We start from the raw sequence: 24,171 nt of genomic DNA, 5'->3' as shown, positions 1-24,171 counted from the left end.
GAAAACAATAGAATTCAGATGTTAAATGCTTTTTGCGTGTCGTGCCTGGATTTTTTGGGGGAAATTGCTATGTGTTACTATGAAGCATGCTTTGAACTTCCTCTAGAACGGGGATACTGAGGTGCAACAACAGACAGAAGTACTAAAAGAAACCAAACAAAACAGAAACCGGTTGCGTTGTGGAAAAGAGTAGACTCTTTCACTTGGGGAGGGGACAAGACGCGACGTCCGAGGTAACCGAGTAGCTGCCCCGTAGAGGCTGAGCTTCGGACCCCAGAGCGGCGGAAAGCGCGGTTGGAGACGAGGCCTCCCGCAACCCCGGCCGGTGCTGGGGGGGCGGCTGAGGGGTTTCGCCGCGGCCCTGGCACCGAGCAGGGCCCGGGCCCTCTGCGGCCCCCAGCACGGGAGCTCCTCGTTCCTACTCCCGCCGCAGCCACTACGGGAGACGGGCCGCCCAGTGCGCGCATGCGCCAAACGGCCCGGCTGAGGGGCGGGGATACAGCCCCGACGCCCGCGGTGGATCAGACCACTGCGCGCCATAGGGGTGGGCCAGAAAAGAGTCTTCTCAAAGAATTCGCTAATGAAGAATCCCTCCTGGCTTTTTCGCTGACTTGTGTGTATAAATTAGGAAAGCTAGCACGGAAAAGCAGGTGGGAGCCCACGTTCCTTCGCGTGCGTGCTCTCCTCTTCCTTCTTTCCTTCTTCTCCCTCCGTCGGCGACGAATTGGGCGCGTCCCACTAGCTGCCCCTCCCGCTGCCGAGGGTCCGGCCCGTTCCCGCTGCTGGCGGTCCCGGCGTCGCGAGTTCCCGCTCTCCCGCCCCCTCCTTCCCACCCTCCAAGCCGGCTCCGCTCTCTCCTCGGCCTCCCGCTCCCTGCCCACGGCCCCGGCGCGGCAGCCCTATGGCGTACAGTCAGGGCGGCGGCAAGAAGAAAGTCTGCTACTACTACGACGGTGAGCAGGGCCGCCGCGGGAGCGCGCGTGCAGCAGCGGGGGGGAGGCGCCCCTCTAATGGCCGCCCGGGGCGGGCTGTGTCCCCGGCCCCCCCGGCACGGCTCCCCCTGCCCCTGGGGAAGACCCCCCCCCTCCGGTCCGGCCCCATGCCGGGCGGGGGTCCCCGCCGCCTCCACCTGCGCCGCCGCGCCCCGCTCCCGCCCTCGGCTCTGCTGAGCCCCGCGGGCCGGCGGGCGTGGGACGGGGGGCGGGGGTGCTGGAGTCGGACGAGGTGTAGGTCGGGGAGCTGCCTGGTCTGCCGGGCCCGGTGGTAGCTGCTGTGTCTATTGTTTTCCCCCAAAATACCAGCTGTCCCCCCGCCATCACACCCCCCCCCCACCCCCTCCCCCCCCCCCAAAAAAAAAAAAAAAAAAAAAGAGGAGAAGAAAAGTTGAGACACTCCCCTCCATCCGCTGAGCACGGAGGCGTTGGAGTCGCTGCTGTTTCTGGCTCCTCCCCTGCAAAGAAAGTCCAGGCCATGTGTAGCTCCGGCACCTGGTGATTGTTGAGCTGAGGCCTTTCCCCGGCTCGGGCTTTCGTGCCGAGGTCTGGGGTACGGAGGGACAGGGGGACTCTGCCCCCTCCTCCCCTATTCCCGAAACCGAGCACGGATCAGAGCGGAGGTCTGGCTCCCACGAACCTCACTTCCTGCAAAACGCGGAAAGTTGTGTGCGTGGGTGTTTAATAATAGTGAAATTTGAGTTGCATGTAGGCCCTCTGAGTTTGCACGCTTGTGTGGAGGGGACACAGGGGCTTGCGATCTGCCTTGTCAGTCATGGCGAAAAAGTGCTTGGTTTGAGATATGTTCTGCAACTTGTTTGCAGTTTTCTCTGGCCCCAGCAGCAAGAACTTTTAGCTTTCTTCTTGAGCTTGAATTTATTTAGCCCTTTTTGTAGTGAGAGGTGAACCCAATGGACATATTAGTTAAGAGACTTGATTAAATTGCCTCCTATTGTAACAATCTTGTACGGTCGCATCTGAGGCTGGGCTTCGTAGTAGCCAGGAAACAGAGGTTGAGGTTGTTCATCCGTAGTGCTTTGGCCTTTTCACCATTTTGGAAGTGAAGATGAGTGGCTAAACCCACTCAAGATATCCAAGAGTGTGTTGCTGTAGCAAACCTGCCATTCTTTGGAAACGGCAGATTTTGTGGGGCCTGTCTTGGCTTTTTTTTTTTAACCACACTAAAGGAGCCAGAGTGGTGGTTGCCGCCCCCTTCTCTTTGTTGCTAGCACTGGTTCTTTGTTCAGCCTAAAGGGGAAAGGAGGCCCCTGTTAGGGATACTTTTGGTGAGGCTAAGATCTTACGTTTCCTAGGGGAGAGGAATCACTTTTCTCCTTGTTGAAAGAAAGACAGTAGTGATAGTTTAGAAGCTTTCTCTGGAAATATTTGCCTCATTTTTTGGTTTTTGTTTAATCAGTTTGTTGTTTTTTTCCTTTTGCCTTTTTTTTTTCTTTGATAAAGTCAGGTAGCTGTAGTTTACTAGATGCTGATATATTGTTTTTCTGTGATTACTGGATTTTGGTACTCTATGCTAGCATTAGTTTCCCTTAACAGCTATAAAAACTATACTTGTGAAGAGAGGGGAGAAACTGGAAGAGGAACAAGTTTGGAGGTGGCAGGATAATGGCGACTCAAAGCAGTTGTAGCTTGTATGTAGACTAGGATAAACGTAGTTAATAAAGTAGAGAAAACAGTATCTGTTGTGCCTTAAAATAAATGTTTTATATGTGACAGAAACAGTTTTGGAATATTTTTGATGCCTCGCTTATTTGTATTCCCAAATCCAACTGCTGTTTTACATGTCTTCTGGAAATAGAGTTATTAGAAGAAATTTTTGAGTTCAAATCTAAAATAAATATCTTGATGCTACTGTGTGGTTCATCTGGCAATTCTGAATATTTGTAACTGTTGTACCAGCAAAGCCATTGAATCACAGTGAAGGGAGTGTTTGAAGCCTTAAATAACTTAAACCATTACCTCAGTTTTTTTTTTTTTATCTCTAAAGGAATGTCATGTCTGGAGTAAATTACCCCTTTTTTGGGTCATAATTGGCTCTCTGCACCTACTTTTACTCCACTTCTTGAAAGTTACAGAATAAAAAGTCTTGAACAGTTCTAGAACGATAAGCTACTATCCTCTGAGATGCAATGAACTTCCCCATGCTTTTTGTGAAAGTTGGTGTGCTTGTCGTTTAAGGCTGATTTTTTTTTTTTTTAATTATCTGTCACTTTCTCAGATGCTCTTTAAGTTTGTTTTTTTTGTTTGTTTGTTTTTTTTGTTGGGTTTTGGGTTTTTTTTAATAAATAGTTTTAATAGTCTTCATACTGTACTTGGAACCAATAAACTTTGAGTAGATAAAGCTTGATTTCATTACCTTGAGTTTACTTAAAATAGAAAGTCAACTACATCCAGTTTGCAGAATCTTCATTGCTTCTGATCATGCTCAGATCAGGATTTTTGCTTAAATTTAAACCAGTATGCTATGGGAAAAAACTAATTAAAATATGAATTAAAATACTTACGTGATCTTACTTAAAATACTTTTCGTAGGTGCTCCTAATCTTGATACATGTATGGCCTTAGTTTAGCAAAGTGTGCTACTTACACTGCTCAGAACCAGGCTAGATGTGGACGGCTATCATAGCTTTGAGTTTAGTCTCTTACCATGTATCTTCAGGTTGTCGTGGTTTTGCAACATTGTGGCTCAGGTAATTTAGCTCTTCCAAGGTGTTGTACAGTTGCCCACAGCAGTGAGAACAGGCCCCAGATGGTCTTTCCAGCTCTGTGCTCCTCAACAGACAAGCACAGTTCTACAGAATCGTGCAGTAATTGGTGTGGTTACAGTGAGTTTGTGTGTTTATTCCATTGCCAGTGCACTGGCAGTATTGTTTAGATTGGTTCTTGTGCATAATTTAGTGTGGGTGTTCTAAAGGCTCTACCTTCCTGAAAAAGTTGGGAGATCTGCATCAGTGTGGTTGGTTCCACCCATAAAGACGAGACTAAACCTGTTTTAGTAAGGCAGTGTGTTACTGTAGTTGGGCATTATTTGAGTAGTACTTCTAGTTAAAGCTTAGATCTGCAGGTAAAATGAACTTAAACTGAAGTGTTTTCTGGAAATTCACCAGTATTTTGTGCAGTGCCTTTCAAACCTGATGATGGTGTCCAGCCTCTGCTCAGGGCTCAAAAGTCAGATCTTTGCTGCTCTACTGCTGTCTGCCTAATTTTAAAATCAGAACAAAATGCCCAATCCTTCAGAAACTAGTGCAGTAATTTTAGGGCTGTTTGCATGCTGTTTGTTTGACTCATCAGGCACTGATGATCTTTTCTTTTACATTCAGCTTTACATGAGTTCATCCCTTAGTATCACTGAAGTCAATTCAATGTAACTGCTGCTCTTAAGGTTTGTTTTTTCCATGTGGTTTCCATTGTAGCAATTAGGTTTCTTTGCAGTTCCAAAATACTTCATCATTTTGTAGTAACTGTACCTAAAATAAGTAGGGATGAGGTCCATGTACATAACAGTTTATCTGTTAAAAGTTATAAAGTAATGTACCATGGAAATTACAAAGTCTTAAACAACAAGTGTAGATGTCACCTCTTGTCTCTTTGTTCAGTCACTTAAGACTGCTTTGTAATGGGTAAATTTATTTGTGTTATTTTTCTGTATGTCATAGTAACTGGAGAAACTAATGCTTTTTTGGGGGCATAGCTTTTGTTAGTTGTGTGGTTTTGGGCATAATTGAAATTCCTTTAGGGCATATAGCCTCTTGTATTTTTCTGTGTGTAAGAATATTTTCTGTAGGCCTTGTAAAGTCTCAGAGAAGTGGATATCTAAAACTTATGTTCATCAAAGGAATCATGGCTATATTTTTATTTGATAGTTCTCATCATTTTGGCATGTAACTTGCATGAATTGAGAAGAAAATGTGTATGTGTATATATATTGATGTGTATATATGTATGAACCCAGAACATGACAGTGTATGTAACAATTGTCAGGTAGGTGTTCTGTATCACATAGTGAACAGTGTGAAGCAGTAAACTCCTATAGCATTAAATGGGCGTTTGTTTTGTCCCTTTTTAACAAAGGACTCAACTTTTCATAGGTTATATGATGCTACTTCTCCATGGGAGCCATTTAGCTGGCATTTTTACTAGTATAAAACAGTACATTTCAGTTTCTGAAGCCTTGCTGTGAAAGATAATAGATTTGCAAACTTTTTGCTCATACTACTTTGCATTTTTTCCCTCTTCTTCCTCATTCTATTAGGTTTTGGGGTTCTTTTTTTGGTTTTTTTTTTTTTTTGCTTTCCATGTGTTCCCACACTAGTAAGTGATACACTGTGCTCATAACTCTTCTGTATGATTTTTACATCTATATTAGTAAGAATTTACCTTTATATTAGTAATTATAAGGTCTAGTACTCATACTATTGGCAGTAATAATCTTGTGAGCTTGGCCTCACTGTATCCATTCCTCATGTACACGTTTTAGTCAGTCTGACAGAGGTTTGTACAGAGCTTTTTAGCTCCATGGGTGAGTGAAGTGTCCCATCCTCACGCATACTAGCTCTTGGTATACCTTGCTTTTCTTCCCAAAGTGCTCTAGAAAGGGTGTGACATATGAAAAAGACATACATAAACTTCAGGATCAGTGGATGAAGTGTTTGTACCAGGAAGTGCGTCACTTTCTTCACTAAAGGAAGAGAGACTTTTAGCAACTTTACCTTCATCACAGTAGGGTGTCTCTATGATGGGTCCCCTTTATGATGTTGGTCGAAAATCAAGGTGCTAATGGAGAAAGAAGATTTCCTCTTTTCTTGCTCACCCCTGCCTAATAGACATCACTAATCTCTTGCAACTTAATGGGCTTTTTATCTATATTCTTCAAGATTTTTTTTTCACAAGGCTAATACCGAAACCATTTTTGTTGGTAATACTAAGACCTGAAAAATATGAATGGTATTGTATTGCCTGTTGCTAAAGTGTATTATACTGATATCTATTGTTAGTCACTACTGCTGGCCTCTAATACAACAGGATCAGTATTCTTCTGCCAGATACTCACCTATGTATCTTCTATTTGACAAATAAACTCCCATTAAATCTACCAATGTGACAATTCTTTTAAAATTCTCTTTTGTGGTAAAAAAAAAAAAGTTAAGTGAAAGCTAAAAAGTGTGCTTGATTTATTTCTATAACTGTATGCTGGAGTGTATGGTATATGGAATATGCATAAGCTAAAATTTGTTTAGTTGATTATTTGCAGTATATTGAAGAATATGTTGCAAGTGTGTTTAGGAAATTTGTTAATTTTGTTTTTTCTCTATTTCATATGGTTAAAATAATAGATTTTATATCATACATAAGTTGTAAAATCTCAGTTGTATGCTTCCCTATCCATCAGCATTCTGAATAAAATGTCAGTGATGACTATAGAAGCTAAAGTAGTTAAAATTGAAATGACCTCCTTAAAACCCCCCATTTTTAAGACACAAATGCATTTGTAATGAAGCTTTCTCAATAATATCACATTATTTATAATCCTTATTTTCTCTAAAAATCTCAAAATTAAAGCTCTTACTGGCTTGAAGATTTTTTAAAATCTGGGACTTAACAGTAACTTCAAAACATGAAGTAGAGGTAACAAATGGTTGTTGTTCATCTTCTAGGCATTAGTTTCAAAAATCTGTGGTAGATTTTTTCCTAAGCATCAAATGTATAAGATATTCTTTTGTAAAGTGCTTGAAAATGTTTTTGCTGGAAGGAGTTTTTTTATACTCTTAATACTTTTGCTCTTGACCTGCATGTGACCAAACCTGTAGGCTTGCAATAAATAACTGACAAAAAGAACTATTCTTCTACTTAAGTTAAAGGTCCAAACTCTTCAAAGTTCTTAACTTAATGTTAAAACTTGGTTTTTATTGTTCTAAAACTCTATTTCTATTGTTATGGGATGGCTAAGAGCTAGGTATTAAAGGGTAGTTTTTCTAAACAACTTCTTATGTTATATTAGGTTATATCTGTTTTCTTAAGGGTCCTTACTCTCCTCATCTCTTTGAAAACTGGAAGCTTGAAGGACTTTAGAATGCTTTGAAACTTTTAATCTTACTGTAATACTTGTTTTTCTTGGTAGTTGGTGATGCTACAGCAAGCTGAGATTTACCCTTTCTCCATGAAGCTCATGTTGAAGAGGTGAAACTAAAGTTGTTTTGTAGTGGTGCTGCTTCTTACCTCTGATTGATAAAATTTACAAAATAGTATGACATTGTGAAAATAGTGTTTCTTTTGTTCCCAGTGGACAAGGCAGAGCATGTTGAAGGATGTCAAAGAAAAGTAAAAAGTTCAAGAAGGTAAAGTTCAGTAATCCTATCGGGAAATTGGGTCAAAAAAGGAAAGAGGTGCTATTGTGAAGAGATGATTTAGAAACCTCCAGCTGAAGGCCATTGACAGCTGGACATAATTTACAGGCTTGTTTATGTTTCCGGAGACAGTTCTGTTTAAAATGGTTCATGTGTTGAGAATGTCAGTGCTCAAAGTGGGGTTGTGTGTGTTTTAACAATACCTGAGCTCAGAAGAAAACTTACTACTAGCCCATGATAGCAACTATTCCTTTCTTGGAAATTAATGTCAAATTTGTTGTCTTAATTGTGTGCCGAGTTGGTCTCCAATATAACAGAGGCTAATCTGGATTATAAGGTTCTTGTTAAACTGCTGTGGAACTCCAGCAGCAGGTGTCTGGGGTCTGTGCATGTGGTTGCCACAGTGGATCTGGAGCTAACTTCTGGGTGTAACAGGATCAGTAGTTAAGGACAGGCTGAGGATGATATCATAAAATCAGATAATGCAAAATGGTAGGTTTTACTACAGCCTCAATTGTGATACTATGTGGCAACATCATCAGTAGTGTCTCCTCTCTTCATTCTAGTTCTGTTTCCTATTTTATTGTTCAGTTCTGGCCCAATATTAGAACTTCACACTTGATTTGAAACCATGTCTTATATTTATCTTTGCTCTCCCACTACTGTCTTCTAGTCAAAGTTTTAGATTTGGTTTCTTTTTTTCCCCTCTGGCTCTGACATACAACAGTTTGTTTCCCTTGTGTTCTTTTTGAAGTAGACAGTATTCTGTTTGTGGGGTTTGTTTATTTTCTGGAGTCATACCTGTTTACTTACCTTCTGAGAATGATTAAGTGGCATTGAAACTTGTTTTGTAATATAAATAGCTATTCTTTTGTGTATTATTGACAGGTGATATTGGAAACTATTACTATGGACAAGGACATCCAATGAAGCCGCATAGGATCCGAATGACTCACAACTTGCTGCTAAACTATGGCTTATACAGAAAAATGGAAATTTATGTAAGTATAGGCAATATGATGTCCACTGAAGCATTTAAAGTTATTTTTAAGGGCTTCAGGTATTGTCACACAAATAAATAGAGGTGGAAGTGAAAATAGAGAATACTTAAATAGTGTATTCAGAGCTCTTTTACTATAGAAGTGAAGCAGTATTTAATGCAGTTGTATATCCCAACAGAGTAGCCCTTGCTTTTATATATAAACACCACTACTATAATTTTCCTTTCATTATTTTCCTTTCAAAGTAGTTGAGATTTCTTTCAAGTTGTCTCTTTTAGCACACTGTTAGCTGATTTTGAAGAGCACTCTGATTTATTTCTTTAATTTGTTCTTGTTATCAGCGACCTCACAAAGCAACTGCTGAAGAAATGACCAAGTACCATAGTGATGAATACATCAAATTTCTCCGATCAATAAGACCCGACAATATGTCTGAGTACAGCAAGCAAATGCAGAGATGTAAGTGCCAGTGTCAGGCTAAGTCTGTGTGTACATGCTTTTATGGTTAGCATTGTTTGAAGCTCGATATTCACCAGTACAGAGGTTGGAGAGATACTGTAACAAGAGTAAATAGCATGTGCCTGCCTTTAGCTGCACTTTTCCATGAAAAGCTGTCATCTTGACAAAAATGAGTATGTAAGGATTTTTGCCTCTCCTTTCACAGGGTGTATTCTAGACGTGAAATACTGCTGCTAATACTAAGGCTTGATGTGCAGATTTTGAACTGTTTGTGAAAGTGCCTTGAAGTCTTGCTTAAACAAATGGCTTTTAGAATATTAGAGAAGTAAAAAATCAATGTGTGAAAATGTTTTCAGGTCAAGAAAAGAACTTGCTCATTCCACTTGGAGGGAGATGGTAAAAATTGTGCATCATTTACTGTTCACCCTTTCTATTATTAATTTATTATTTTAATTATAGGAATAAGCTCAAAGTACTGTTGGGAATGCAATTTAACAGCTATTACATCAATTTTAAAGGCAATATTGCAACCTCTTTATGATGCTGTATTGTCAGCAAATTAGTTTTCTAAGTAATTGTACATTTTTTAACATGACCTATGTTAATCAGCATTTCCTCAAAAATCTAAAAATGATCAAACTTCTTCAAACAAGGAGACAAATCTTCCAATAGAAACTAAAAAGAACTAAAAAAGGAAAGAAAAAAATACTAGTTTGAAGTTATACTATTAGGACTCTGCATTGTTTTTCAGTGTTTAAATTATCCTAACAAATAAGATAGGGGATAAGTAAAATGCTGAATGAACTATGCATCTATGTTATTCATGTATAGATTGATGTTGTTGTAATGGTATTTTTAAAAAATACTACATTTCTTATACAGTTAATGTTGGAGAAGATTGTCCTGTATTTGATGGCTTGTTTGAGTTTTGTCAGCTGTCAACTGGAGGCTCTGTTGGTAAGTATAGGTTGCTTGCCAACTGTTTTATAGCTTTACTAGGTCGATGTCAACAACTTAAAATTTTGATTTTGCATTTAAAAATTAAGTAAATATAAAGGGTTTATATATAAATAATATTTTTAAAATAATAAAATCGGTTACAGACTGTAGAATATGAGATGTATCAGGAATCTCAGCATCAGTGAGAAATCTGTTTTAAATTAACTTACTTAAAAAATAAAATATGATTTCTTGTAGCAAATTTAAAGGCAATCAGAAATTTCTGACTCCATTTGCTTTCATTCTTCTGTGTGTCTTTTACAGCTGGGGCAGTAAAATTGAACAGACAACAGACAGACATGGCTGTCAATTGGGCTGGGGGACTTCACCATGCCAAGAAATCAGAGGCATCTGGCTTCTGTTATGTCAATGATATTGTGCTTGCCATCCTTGAGTTACTGAAGTAAGTTTGTAATAAGCACAAGTTAAAATTATAGAAAGTGTTAAATTTGGGTATTTAAATGGTTGAATATATGGATTGTAGTTATTATTTCAGTGAGTTTTCATAGTCCATGTTGAGCTTTTATAGTTTCAATTAAGAAAGCTCCAAGTTCTGCCTGGTTTGGCTTCAGCAAGATATTCAAAATAAAATACAGGCAAACTGAAAAGATAACTAATAGGAGATAAATCCAAGCAACAATGCACCTTGCAAAACACCATATGCTGTAATTCTAGATGATGGAGAAGAACTAGAGTAGTGGACTTCAGAAAGCAGACAGGCTTACTTGCTTTCTGTAAATATTTTTGTAAAGTCTTCCTTTGCTACATACACATGGGAACAGAATAGTGGACTAGATGGATCACTGCCATGACCCCTTAGGGTGATCATTGTTACACCCATTTGGTTTCACAATATGTCTTCTTGTTTCCTGTCATTTGATTTGTTACTGAATCAAACAGGAATATTCAGGGAATATCATGCTCTGAGGTGTTTTTTTGTCGTTGTTATTACATGAATTAATGTGGATGGTTTCAATAAATAAATAACAGCTGTGCTGCTGTGACTGCAAAATAAGAAATGAGGAGTAATGAAAAGTGACCATATAATTGAATTCAAACAGTAATGCTTCACTAAAATTTCAAGTCCTGAGTGCCGCTTTTACTTCTTCAGAGGTCTGTATCTTTACTAATAACACATAAATCTCATCTATTAGAAAAAATATTTTAGGTGTTTCAATCTTCTGTGTGGGACAGCTGATTTTGCTGGTGAGGAGTGAGGGAAGTAGCTGTAATCTGGAGCTCTAGAGATGGAAAATATTTCTAAAGACACTAAGAATAGTTAATACTAACACATTATGGCATTCATTTTAATGTGCAGCATATATTCAGGAGCTGTCTCTGCAGTCTACAAGATGTGATTTTTTGTGGTCCAATCTTGAATTTCTTAGCTTAATGTGCATGTGACAGAAGGAATCTTATGAGTAGTTATGGGTTGTGTAACCATGGGAAACTGTCCCTGAAATTATGGGTGCTCACACTCAGTACTGTACAAAGCGTGATGAAAATGCATCTTCTGATAGCAGACTTTGTTCTTTACTGGAAAACATAAAATTTAAGGGATACTTACTGTTTCTGGTGCTCTAAGGCTTCAAATAAATCAGTGGTTTCTTTGTCCATCTCAAACTGTCCTGAAATTTGCAGTTTATTTAAGCTTTATTTATTTGTTTTATTTAAGAAAATTATAAACAGTAGTTTAATAAATTTATGCAAATACTAAGTACAATACAGTTGAAAGTAAGAACATGCTTTTCTGTAGAAGCTGGAGAGGTGAAGAAGAAAAGCAATGGAAAATAAGTATTTATTTTTTGTGAGCTTATGGAACACAGACTGTGTTGGTTATTACTGAGAAGGCAGAAAGAAAGTCCTTGGGGTTAATGAAAAGGGTGAATTCAACAGATGTGAACAGCAAAGTGATGTCAGGAGCATGAAGTATAGTTTCTACAGAGTGAGACAGATACCTTATTTTGATGAAGATAAACTTATTAATGCTATTCAAACTGTACTGAGAATTCTAAGAGCTTATGGTGACATGAGCCAAAATCATCACAGTGATTATAATCTTGGATTTTAGTGTGTGGTTGGGGGGTTTTTGTTGGCATTTTTCTTATTTGCTCTTAGTATGTTATGAATATAGCAGTTGATGACTTCTTATATGTTCTTTCTAGGTATCACCAAAGAGTGTTGTATATTGATATTGATATTCATCATGGTGATGGTGTTGAAGAAGCATTTTATACCACAGATCGTGTCATGACAGTATCATTCCATAAGTATGGTGAATATTTTCCAGGCACAGGGGACCTTAGGGTAAGGTTGAACATGAAATTTCATTAGGTGATAAATTCCCTCTTACTGTTTTCCTTGTAGAAACTTTTTTTGCACTCAGCTACAATAACCATGTCCAATAATACTATACAACAGTAAGTTTAGAGAAAAGATGTTAGCCTAGGGTGATAGATTAGTTGAGGAATCTTAGGAAAAATAATACAGGGTAGTAGGGAACTAAAATATTCACTTCTACATGAAATTAACACATTCACTTCTGGATAAATAGGCTGAAATATATTTTCAAATATATTTGTTTAATTCACAGATTTTGGAGATGTCTCTAAGAAGACAGTATGGTATATTTATGATTATCTGTACATTTCAGTTCTGCAGTTACAATGAAAAGTAGCTGTTTGTAGTTCTCCCTTTTGCAGTCACAAAGCCTAAGTTAAAGTTTGAATTTACTATGTTCTATGTGCCTAGTAATACAGTTGACTCATTTTTGGAATATTTCTTATGTCACAAGGTGTGTTTTTAGTTCTCATGATGCTCACTGCCTCAGAACTTTATCATTCCCCATACGGAATTATGTACTGAGCATTATGGCTAGCCTGAGGGAGGGAGCATTTGCCCATGAAGAATTATCATTAAAGCTCTTGTAAAATCTCTGGCAAAGCTGAGAATGGACACCAATTTTCCTGGCCCTTCATATTCATTTTAAGTTAGTCATTGCTCATGTTAGACTCTTGTCTGTTAGAACAGGAACTTGTCACTTCACAGCTTGAAAGAGTATTACAAGTATTAGGATTAATATATTCCTAGCTTCAAACTCATAAATTAAATCTCTTTTATCAGAGACACTCCTGGGATATGCCATTCCCTGGTGTTAGCAACTTTGCTCATTAGTTTGTGCATACAGTTAGAAATTTTTTTAAAAAATTTAAACGCTTCTAACAAGTTGGCCTACAGAAATGCTGTGCTGGGAAATAATTCACTGTTTTCCTAATACATTTAAACTGATTCATGAGATACAAATATTCGTATTTCATCTAATACTCCTGAAAAGTGTGTTTCCCAGCCTGTTGATGATACCCAGAAGGCACAGGAGTAAGTGAAAGTTGAGCAGTGGGCTGCAAAGCTTTCAATTCAGTGTGATTGCTGCAGCTGAATGTTATTATGGTTGTTAGATTCTGTTAAACTGTTCTAAATAGATTTAGGAAGAAATCAGATTAGTTTTTATCTGTGTGGTTTAACTTGACTGGCCACAAGGTGGTAGTGGTGCTTCAAACTAAAAGCAGCTCAGACCAGGGTGTTTATCATGACAAGCTATTGTTGCTGAATTTGGCTAGGGTTTTTTTGTTGTTGTTTGTTTTTTGTGGTTTTTTTTTTTGGAAGGGTTAGATATCTTGGCTTTTTAGAAGCAGCACTTCCCGTTGACAGAGAAGTTTGTGGACTCTTCACCTCACCACACCCAGAACAAAGAATTAAAAGATAGCGTAGTTGAAATAAATAGAAGAATATTTTACAGGTTTTGGGATTCATTTTTTTAGCAGTATCAGTGAAAAACAGTGTCTTAGGCATGGCAACTTCTTTTCTGAGGTGCTAGTTAGGATTTTGAAATGAGCATTGTCTGCATGCAGGCTTTATTGCGATTATTGCATCCCTGTAGAGATTTTTCCTATCTCCAGAGATTGCAAAACTAATTGAACTGAAGGGAGAGCTAATTCTCTGGAAAGTCGTTGTTCCTTCTGGAGGCCACTTGTGTTGCTTCCTTCTGCCTAACTTGATCTGCCATTGGTAATTATTTTTATTACCTTTACCAGCCAAATCTCTTTGTTGGTTTTTTTTTCCCAATGGGCTGTATTACAGCTTGTTTCTGTAATTCTTTAGTTAGTTGATCTGGATTGCTGATCAGGTTATGTTTATTCGATGCAGGAGCAAATCATGTGTCAAATGATGATATTGTGATGGCAGGTCCATTAGCATAGATGAATCTGAGATTTTCTAGTTCAGCAGTATTCATCAATTTTCTATTGAATGTATTGTTCAGTCTAAACTTACAGTGTCCTCAGTAAGTTATTTGACCTTCTGCATATCTTAGATGATAGCACAAATTTTGCTATTTATACACACAAATAGATCAGTTGAACTCTATAGTTTCCACAGTGGCCCAGCTTCTGTGAGACAGTTGAATCTGTTGGTTAATGGGAGGCTACCAGAATGCCAAATTGTCTCTAGGTTTTAAAACTAATGTGAGCATCAGTTACAGCAAAGGTCCATTGAGTAGCTCAAACAATTACTCTGTTTAGGTGGAATTTGACTTTGCTGTGTTTTAGGATAAGATCAATTTAATGAATTTTTTTAATCTGTAAAGCAAGACAAGGAGAGGAAGGAGAGCTGTTTAGCTTTTAAGGTGATCATCGAAATTGGAATGGTTGGATTCAAGGGTGTATGTGCTTGATTTATTTTCTTTTTAAAATTTTTTTTGCAACACACCTTTTCTCCTAATACATAGGTTGTCTAGGAAAGCTGACAAGATAGACTATTACAGTTCCTGTCTTGACACCTGATGGAACTGAGAATAATTTGCAAGTTTGTTCTTTTTTGTTATTGTTGTTCATTTAAGAAGTCTCTGTTTCTCCAAGAGCACCTCTAAGTGCCCCCTGTTGGATTTTACTTCTCACTCTTGCTGCAGCTACTTCCTCATCCTGTGTTTAGGGCGATAATGTGGTTTTAAAAACTTTTTCAAGTCCAAATCTTCTATGCAACACTGAAAACATGTATATCACCTTGCTCTTGGCTTTCATACTTTTGTTTGGTTCACTATTATTACCAGACTAAACTGATTGGTTATGATTTGTCTTTTGCTCTTAAATCTTTGAATTAAAAAATTGGGTGTGCTTATTGCTATTTTAATCTTGGTGTCCAACTCCTACACTCTGAAATGATTTTATGGGAGCATAGGAATCAGGTAAACTCTACCTATTCTCCTTCACAGATATGTATAATGGTACAGAATACTTCAGCAGACTTGTGCAGGCTTTTTTTCATTATACCATTCTATGTGCTCTGGTGTTTGTATTAAAGCATTTGTCATCTTTGCTTGTAGGACATTGGTGCTGGAAAAGGCAAATACTATGCTGTCAACTTTCCAATGAGGGATGGTATAGATGATGAATCATATGGACAGATATTCAAACCAGTGAGTGCTTTGTTTTTTAAGCTCTCTGAAAACTACTAGTTTGCTACTTTCAATATGTCAATTAATGACTCGCTGTTTTATATTGATTATAGATTATATCTAAAGTAATGGAGATGTACCAGCCCAGTGCTGTGGTTTTGCAGTGTGGAGCAGATTCACTGTCTGGGGACAGGCTGGGATGCTTTAATCTTACTGTTAAAGGTAAACAGAAAAGTGTCAGTTTGTTGTCTGTAACTTTTTACTTACTAGAAACCTCTACCCTTCATACTGTTTTTCAAGACACTTGCATGATGAGGACTGGAGTCACAAAGATTTTGTTCATTACTATGATTAATCACCTCTTTCTTTGCTATAAAGGGATGGCCAAAAGAAACCAAGAAGTTGCCTCTTTCTTTCTGTCCATCTAGAAAAGTTAAGAACCTTGGTTTTCCATGTGCTTCCTAGCCACTCAAGTGATTCCCTTTCTTCTATGTACAGGCTTTCTGTAGCTCTAAAACAGAGTCCTGGAATGGCAGGACAACAGGCGTCTGCAACGCTTACAATGATGGGCAAATAAAACTAGTTAGTAGTCAGCTGAGTAGGACTACAGATGCTAAACATCAAACACCTTGTTGGGTGTAAAATAAGTATTACTGAAATGAGAATACTAACTGCATTGTTAAATGTATAGTTAAATAAATATTGTTATACTGAGCCATATGTTAACAATCCTTTTAATCAATTATAGAATTAATTTCTTTTAGTATTACTTAAGTTGCTGCCTGCAGTTGTGATTCTCTAAATTGGGATGTTAATTGACCAAGTGGCATAACTGTTACTGTTATTTTTATTATTTTGTTATTATTTATTTAAATGATAAAATATTAAATGTATAGCAAACTTTTGCTAAACCTTCAGTCCAGCCTGTTTAAATCATAGGTTTTCTTGGTTTTTTGTTTAATGCGACAATTAGAGTTTTGTAGGCAACAAAATGCAGTATAGTGTCTGTTGAGTCTGCAGTGTTTCAGGGTTCTTTTCTTGATTTGCACCAGGTGGCAAAGCTACTTCAGTTGCCCATACAGCTCAGATTTTTTTCCATCTTACATATCTTGGAAACCAAGAGAGCTGCTGCCTCCTACAGATGCCTTTCAGTATGCTGTATCTCCCTGGAGTGTGTACTGTCTTGGCACCAGTTCATTCTGTAAGCAAGACTTAGCAACCTTTAATACAGGTTCAAGTTTAGAAGTAGAAAGGTCCAAGTACTGATTTTGTTTTCCCTTCTTCCCCCATTGTATTTGACTGAGAAGTTGTCCCTAAAATTGTGACTGTGTATGATATCATTTATGAAAAGACGAAACACTTACTCTAAGATCATTTCAGAACAACAGCAACAGACCGTCATGCAAAGTCTCTGAAGAGTAGGGTGGATGATGTTCATTGTGTTTTGTACATTTCTAATCTGTAGGTCTTGACTTCTTGTGAAGTTGTACTTAGCTCTAGGGGGAGACAGTTCTGTTTGAATCAATTCAGTTCTTACTTGTTGAATATGACTGCATATGTCTTTGTTATATACTTTTCTGTTTAATAGTTATTTTGCATGTGCTGTCAACTCTTTTTGTTTTACAGGTCATGCTAAATGTGTGGAAGTTGTAAAGACTTTTAACTTGCCGTTGCTGATGTTAGGAGGAGGAGGCTACACAATTCGTAATGTTGCTCGATGCTGGACATATGAAACTGCTGTTGCCTTAGATTGTGAAATTCCTAATGGTAAATATTAATATTTTCTTAAGAAATAATCATGGGAGATTTTGAGCAAACAGCAGATATTTGTATAGCTAGCTGGAATGCATCAGTTTAGAATAAATTAGGTAGAAAATTATTGCTAGGATTTAGCCAATAAATTTTCAGTATTTTATGCCCTAAATAAATATAAGTATTTAGGGCTCTTTATATGCCTTAGCAAAAGCTTTATATGACTGCATCACTCTTTGAAAATTCAAAATGGAAAACTTATGGAACCTTACTTGTAAGTATTTGTAATATGAATATCATCATTATGAATTAATGTATACTGCATTTTGATTGTGCTGGTGTCAACCTGTAAGTTGTACACTACAGACATGGTATACATAAGAAATTATGGACTGTGCAAGTGTCCACTTTACATAGCCAAAGTACCACTTCTTCATTTTATCTGACAAAAGTAGCTGTAAAAGTATATTGACTTCCACTATGCCATTTCACTCAATTTTGGCTATACAAGCTGTCTTAAAATTTAAAACCACAACAACCAATAGTAGACTGCTTTAGAATAGTTGAGTACTGAAGTAATTTCTCTGAGGAAAATCCCTAAAGATCCTGGACTCCTTTTACTTCCAGGCAAATATGCTCCTGGACATGCTTTTGGAATGCCATTTATATAAAATTGATGCTTGGACTGATTTATTGCAAATGAGTCACTGGCAGTTTGCATGTTGAACTGCAGCTTTTGCTGATAAATTTTTGCTATTCATGTATCTCTTAGTGGATTCAGTGTTTCCATCTGACTTCAGCAGAATTCTGCTGTCAGTGAGAAAAAACTATTTGGAATGTGCCTTTCAAGATACATATTCTCCATTTTTCATGTCAAAATACATTCTTTGTCAGCCAAAGCTTTTGAAGACAATTAGAAGTTCTCATAGTACTTTTTTTTTCCCTGTTAGCATCCCCCTTCCAATGATATATACATATATGTGTGTGTATATATCTGTATATATGTGTATATATACATATATATACACACATATATATGATGTTTTTTGAGGTTTGTTTTTTTTTTTAATATTCCTCTCTGCTTTTTGGGTCCCTGTCAATCTTTAATCTGTTCTGAGAAACAGCAGCACATTTCTAAATGTTGCAATAGTAACTTAGTAGCAACTTAATCTTCCTGTCTGCTTTCTAGTCAGGTAACCAAGATTGCTAATCCTGTAATAATCATAAATGAAGAAAGACAAAGGGCACAATTAAAAATGGATTTCAGTGTCTTATTTCTTAAAGGTTCTATGGATTTTCTTTTATATTTCTCTTACTTTATCTGGAAAGATACAGTCATATGCAGTATAAAATATTACAAAATACGACAATGTAAAATAGCTGTTGTCCTGGCTATATATTCTTCATCAGCTTCATTTTTGTGGTTCAGTGTTCCAGTCAGGGGCACCATTTTCTGTGAAAATGCAAAAAGCGGGGTAAGGAGGGAAACAGACATACTGAACCAGTCAGCACCACTGAACAGCATTTAGCAAGAATATTGAACTAGCTGTCATCTTCAGCCTAGTAACAAGTATTAAAACTCATCCTGAAAGAATATTTTGAATGGCTCACTTAAACCTTTCAAACTGGACTAACTTTGAAAACACCTTCAAGAAATCATCAGTTGATCTTCTCTTTCCTGCAGAAGTATATTTTTAAATTGTGTCTCAAATTTGTTATTGAGTTCTTCAGTGTGAAATTGCAGTAGATCTTTCTCTTTGTGCTTTGCCAGCAAATTTAAGTTCATTTATTGAATAATTTAGAGGAAAATCACTGAGGAGTCCAGATAAGTATTGCTTGTTTGAATGCTTAGGGTTTGATGGTTCTCTAGGTAAAATCCTGTCAAATCTACTGTTATATTTAAAATGTTTAAAATCGTCTTGGTGTTTGGTTTATAGAGTTGCCATACAATGACTACTTTGAGTATTTTGGACCAGACTTCAAACTTCATATTAGTCCTTCAAATATGACTAATCAGAATACACCAGAATATATGGAGAAGATCAAGTAAGTAGTGATTGCCTTATCTATCAAGTAGGTCATGTGGATCTTGTTTCTCCAGAGGTTTGATTGTTAGGCAGTTTTGAAAACTGTATACCTTTCTGTGTTCACTAGAGAACAGAGAAAGTACTAAGAATAGATTAATAAGTATAAATGATAAGAAGAAGAAGAAGAAGAAGAAGTACTAGAATAGATTTGACATGTTTTTCATTTCTGTCAGACGTTTCTTGGAAGTCCCTTCCTCCAACAGAATGCATGCCCATTAAGTCTTATGACTATAAATATGAAAATTTATGACCCAGCTTGGATTTTTCCTTTTTCCAGCATCTGAAAAGATGACTGTTTTACTTGGATTCCCATTCTAATTTTGTAGAAAGTTTATTCTGCCAGGAAAGAAGCTGGTGTGCCATGATGACTAGGATTTCTAATTCTCAGCTCCGTGTCTAAACATGGACTGAGAATATTATTCTTTGTAGCTGTCAGCTGCAAAAATAAAAAGTCATATGTGAGCTCTGGAAAGGCAGTGATACTTGTGCAGGCAACTGAGTGGCTGTGATTTGACAAATCCACAAGGTTTGAGCAGTGCTCGTTGACAAGCCATAGTGGTTGTGTGTTTTTAGGCTGGGCCACATTTGATACTTAGTTTATTCCTACTGGCATCTTGACATTTTCATTGGAAACAAGTATTTTACTTCAGGGGTGAAGTAATGCATATGTACTGTTCAGAATCAGTTCTGTGCTGAACTGGTAGGAGGCAATTGCTTAGCCTGAAGTACTCTTGGCTTACTGTGGTTTGTCCTTGCTCTGGGTTTAAAAGAATTAACTGCCACCCCTGCCCTGACTTCTAACAGGCTGTTAATAGTATGAATTCTTTTGGTCACTAAGCATACCTAAATAAAGATGTGAAATTGCATGTATAAGTTTGCTCATAGTGCTATAACCTTTAAAACTGTCAAATTGCAAAATTAACCAAAACTGTTAAAATACTAATTTTTTAAGTGATTGGTGTGTAGACTGTGATGGGTGATGTGATGGGTGTTCATAGCACAGCTATATCAATCACAATTAAATGAAAGGAGTTTATAATGTGTGATGGGAGAAAAAGCCCACTTATACTTTGTTAATGTAATTGTACGAAATTTCTTAGCAGTAATGTAGCTCTCCAGCTGGTGGTCTGCCAGGCTGCTTGCTGTATGTTATATATTGTTGAGTTTTTGTGGTACAAGTAAGCTGCAAAACTTGCTGCTGCAATCCCAGGAAGAGATTGCTCTCTATCAATAGAAAATACATTTTCTTATACTAGCACCATACTAGATCAGTGGCCCATCATTTTGGAGAATCAGCTCATTATGTGTTTTCACAGATGCCTAGCTTTAGGAAGTTCCCATGAATGGCAAAGCTACTCTGCCAGGTCAAGTGATTTAAACAGAGGCAGAGACTCTAAAGATTCCAAAAAAGCACCCAGTTGCCCTTTAACCCTTCAAATTGTGCAGAAGGGTGCTGAGATAATTGTTGCAAATGCTGATATTTGATGCTGGAATGATAATTTTGAGTCCCAAAAGAATCCTTCTTTTTCCTGCACGTGGTGCTTTGGAGTATATCATCTATCACATCAGGTTGCTCAGAAAGGACAGAACTTGTCTCTGTTCTTCCTGAAACAGCAAATAAGGAAGTGTATCCAAATGAATTAATTTTGTCATTGCTGCTTACAGTTGGGAAGTCTTCATGCTTTTAAATGTCTGACTTTCTTTCTAAGAAACTAGAGAATAGTGTATTATCCAACTTAATACTCTAGCTTATTATAAACAGAGTAGTACTGATACCAGTTTAGCCCACGTGGGCAGTACTCGTGCTGACCCTGTGGGCAATTAACAATTGAAGTTGATTGAAATAAGTTTTTGTAAAGTACAAAGAAAATTCTGTTCAAGTACACTGCGGATAGTAATGATCTTGTTGGGATGGAAAACTTCCTGAACTTAACATGCTAATTTTTTTAACAGAAAAAACGAAACCGCAATGCAAAGCCAGGTTAACTTTGAATGCAGAGTTCAGAACTTCATAGAAATGCAAGCAAATGCTACTTCTATGTAGTAATAACTATTCTTGTCTGTTACTTGCAGGCAGCGCTTATTTGAGAACTTGCGTATGTTACCTCACGCACCTGGTGTACAGATGCAGGCCATTCCTGAAGATGCTGTTCATGAAGACAGTGGAGATGAGGATGGAGAAGATCCAGACAAACGCATTTCTAGTAAGAAATATCTTTTCATGATAGAACATGTCCATAGTTGTTTTGGATTTAATTGCTCAGAACCTAAGTTGTAGTAGCACGTGGTATTGGAAGATTTTTGTTTCCTGAATAAAAAAATTTGCCTCTGGTCTGCACTTCTGATGTTTTTAAGGTGGCATTCATGTGCACATTTGAGCCTCTTAAAGGATCTAATGAAGTGCTGGAAGAGCCCTGTGGTTTTTCATCTTATGGAACAGCCTGGCTGTTTCGAATCTGTAGGAGATATTTCAGAAAACTTAATGAATTTTAAGTAAAGAAACAGTACTTCACTTTTTTGTGACTAAAAAAAGACAGAAGCTATGTTTCCCTTCGAGGTAACATGAGATACAGTGTTTAAGGGGGAAAACAAAGCCTTTTATTTGCTTTATTGTGAGACAGTTTTTCCATATTTGTGACACTACCCTTGACTTTATTACCGTAACCCTTCTATGAACTTCTGAGTTGTTCTTCAGCTATAGCCAAGAGTTTCCTGCTACCATTAGTCTTTTTTGATGGTGATTAGAATAATTCTGTAGTCTCTTATTAGTGCGCTGTCCATTTTGTGAACTGTTGAATCATTATTTTTTTCTCCTGGGATTTAGTTTTCAGTATTTGAAGCTTTATTTGATACATGGCTAAAATATTCCCACACTCGCCCTGTGTTTCTGCAAAGAGTCCCAGAGTATCTTGAAAGATAAGTGGTTTTGACTCCAATTTGGTTTATCAGCATTAAATGATTCTAATATATTACTATTAATTCTTAAGTTGATAGTTCTTTTTTATTAGGCCTGTTGTAGATGGACTTTTTGATTTATTAATATCGTGAATCTGAATCCTAGTTCGAGCATCTGATAAGCGCATAGCCTGTGATGAAGAATTTTCAGATTCTGAAGATGAAGGGGAAGGCGGACGACGAAATGTTGCAGATCATAAGAAGGGAGCAAAGAAAGCCAGAATAGAAGAAGACAAAAAAGAGACTGAAGACAAAAAAGCAGGTAGGAATGCAGTGTGATTTCATCCTATAGTTTAAAACTGCAAATGTCAGTCCTGCCAGGAGACAAAGGTTTTATCTGTTAACTGTTAATTAGATGTTGAGATTATATATTCTTTTCCATCATTTTTAAATCATCTATTTTAAACTTACCAGTTTCAAGATACAGCTATTCAGACTAATACAGTATTTTCAGGCAAGTGTTATTGTTTCTTCCCCCCAAGCTTGAAGACCTAGAGCTATAGATTTGTATGACTTAATGAAAATAGAGATGAAGAAAATATATGTTGGGCAAAACTTTTATTCCTGTTTGCTTTTGTGGGGTGAGCCAGCTAGTTTTCTCTGAAACAGAAACCAGATAGGATTCTGGGGATGGTGTAATTCCAAAGACTCTTGATTTTTCTAAGAACTGGATATGTCTTGAGCTCAGGGGAACTCCAGGTCTCCTTACTGCATGCCATCATTATGGCCAATCAAGAGAGACCTTGCCTTCAGGCATTCTAAATTACTTGGCATTGTGCCCAGACTCTCCTTTGGATGGATGCATTCAACACTGTACTTTAATATGTATCTAGTGACTTCTTTTAAAAGCCAATTTCCTCTAGCTAGAAATATATATATATATATATATATATATATAAAACCTGGTCATGCTCTTCTTAAGTATTTCAAGGCTTTCTTGCATCTTTTGGTATGTTTAAAACCTTGTGATTTTTCAGATGTTAAGGAGGAAGATAAAGCCAAGGACAACAGTGGTGAAAAGACAGATGCCAAAGGGTAAACACTAATTAATTTATAATGTAATGTTTTGGAGACTGCTACATCAGTACTGTATAATATTTTTCAGTTAGTTTTCAGTTCTAATTATTTTCAGTTCCTCATAATACTAAACATTTAAGAATCAGGACTAGTAATTCAAAATTACATTTCTAAATCGGTTAATTGGAAAAATAAACAACCTAACACCTTTTTTTGCCTTTGTACAGAACAAAATCAGAACAGCTCAGCAACCCTTGAACAAAAGATAGCCTCTCATCAGTTGCAGAACATAATACTAGAGTCTGAGAATACCTAAAAGGAGAGAAGTTTTCGTATGGAGAGAGACTGCTGATTTCATTTTGTACTATTTGGCATGGACTGTATTTATTTTCAAACGGCTTTGTTCTGTTTTTTGGCAAGTTGTATTGTGAGTTTTCTAATTATGAGGCAGAAATTCCTTTCTTCACCATGCTTTATGTAATAGTATTTAAAAATGGATGTGAGTTATTATGTTAAATGTCTAAACTGATCTATTAAAGTAATTTGCCTTTCCTGAGCTGATTTTACCTTTTTTGTAATTTTATCTTTATTAAAAAAAAAAAAATGCACATGGTTGTCTTTTGTCTGTCACTGAGCTACAAAGAGGAAAAACTATATAGATTAGACAAACTTATCTGTGAGTACCTGGTGAGTTTAAATGGACAGCTGGCAAACAAAAAAGTTGAACTGTGCTGCTTTCATTGACTCCACAAATTCCAGCAGTTCCTACATGAGGTGCAAACACATTTTGGGTATACAAGTGAGATTTGAACAGGCCGAATAACTGGGTGAAGGGATTCTGGAATAACATCATTGTATGAACTTGCATTTTAATGTGAATGTTTTATAACTGCAGTCACATGCATTGTACTGTCCAAGAACCTTTCCCACCATCAGAATCTACCTGAAAAAAATACTCATTTGCTATACATGAAACCAATATATGGTCCTCTTGAAAAGCTTGCAAGATAGCAAGTGAAACTTTGGAACGGGTTTCAAGTTAAATCCTGTTTTTTTACAACTGTGAACAACATAAAACTTTCTCACCTGTACAGAGGA

At 37.4% G+C, this 24,171-nt stretch overlaps 1 protein-coding gene across 1 annotated transcript; it reads left to right on the top strand.

Annotated features, from left to right (window-relative positions):
• Nucleotides 1–797: 797 nt before the first annotated feature.
• Nucleotides 798–23,663, top strand: HDAC2 (histone deacetylase 2). The gene is made up of 14 exons (XM_062489953.1): nt 798–953; nt 8,243–8,355; nt 8,697–8,814; nt 9,697–9,771; nt 10,078–10,216; nt 11,979–12,120; nt 15,191–15,283; nt 15,376–15,484; nt 16,889–17,029; nt 18,952–19,060; nt 21,175–21,305; nt 22,163–22,318; nt 23,034–23,091; nt 23,301–23,663. Exons 1-14 carry the CDS (start codon nt 902–904, stop codon nt 23,329–23,331), a joined length of 1,467 nt encoding a protein of 488 aa, XP_062345937.1. The 5' UTR covers nt 798–901; the 3' UTR covers nt 23,332–23,663.
• The last annotated feature ends 508 nt before the right edge of the window (nt 23,664–24,171 follow it).

Source organism: Cinclus cinclus, chromosome 3, assembly GCF_963662255.1.
Source record: "Cinclus cinclus chromosome 3, bCinCin1.1, whole genome shotgun sequence".
Classification (NCBI taxonomy): Eukaryota; Metazoa; Chordata; class Aves; order Passeriformes; family Cinclidae; genus Cinclus; species Cinclus cinclus.
The sequence above is the reverse complement of the archived record's forward strand: the minus strand, read 5'-3'. Positions and strand labels throughout refer to the sequence as shown.

Coding starts and splice junctions, on each gene's coding strand:
- HDAC2 (XM_062489953.1), top strand. CDS start 902: ATGGCGTACAGTCAGGGCGGCGGCAAGAAGAAAGTCTGCTACTACTAC. Junction 954..8,242: donor AGTCTGCTACTACTACGACG/GTGAGCAGGGCC, acceptor TATTATTGACAG/GTGATATTGGAAACTATTAC. Junction 10,217..11,978: donor GCCATCCTTGAGTTACTGAA/GTAAGTTTGTAA, acceptor TGTTCTTTCTAG/GTATCACCAAAGAGTGTTGT.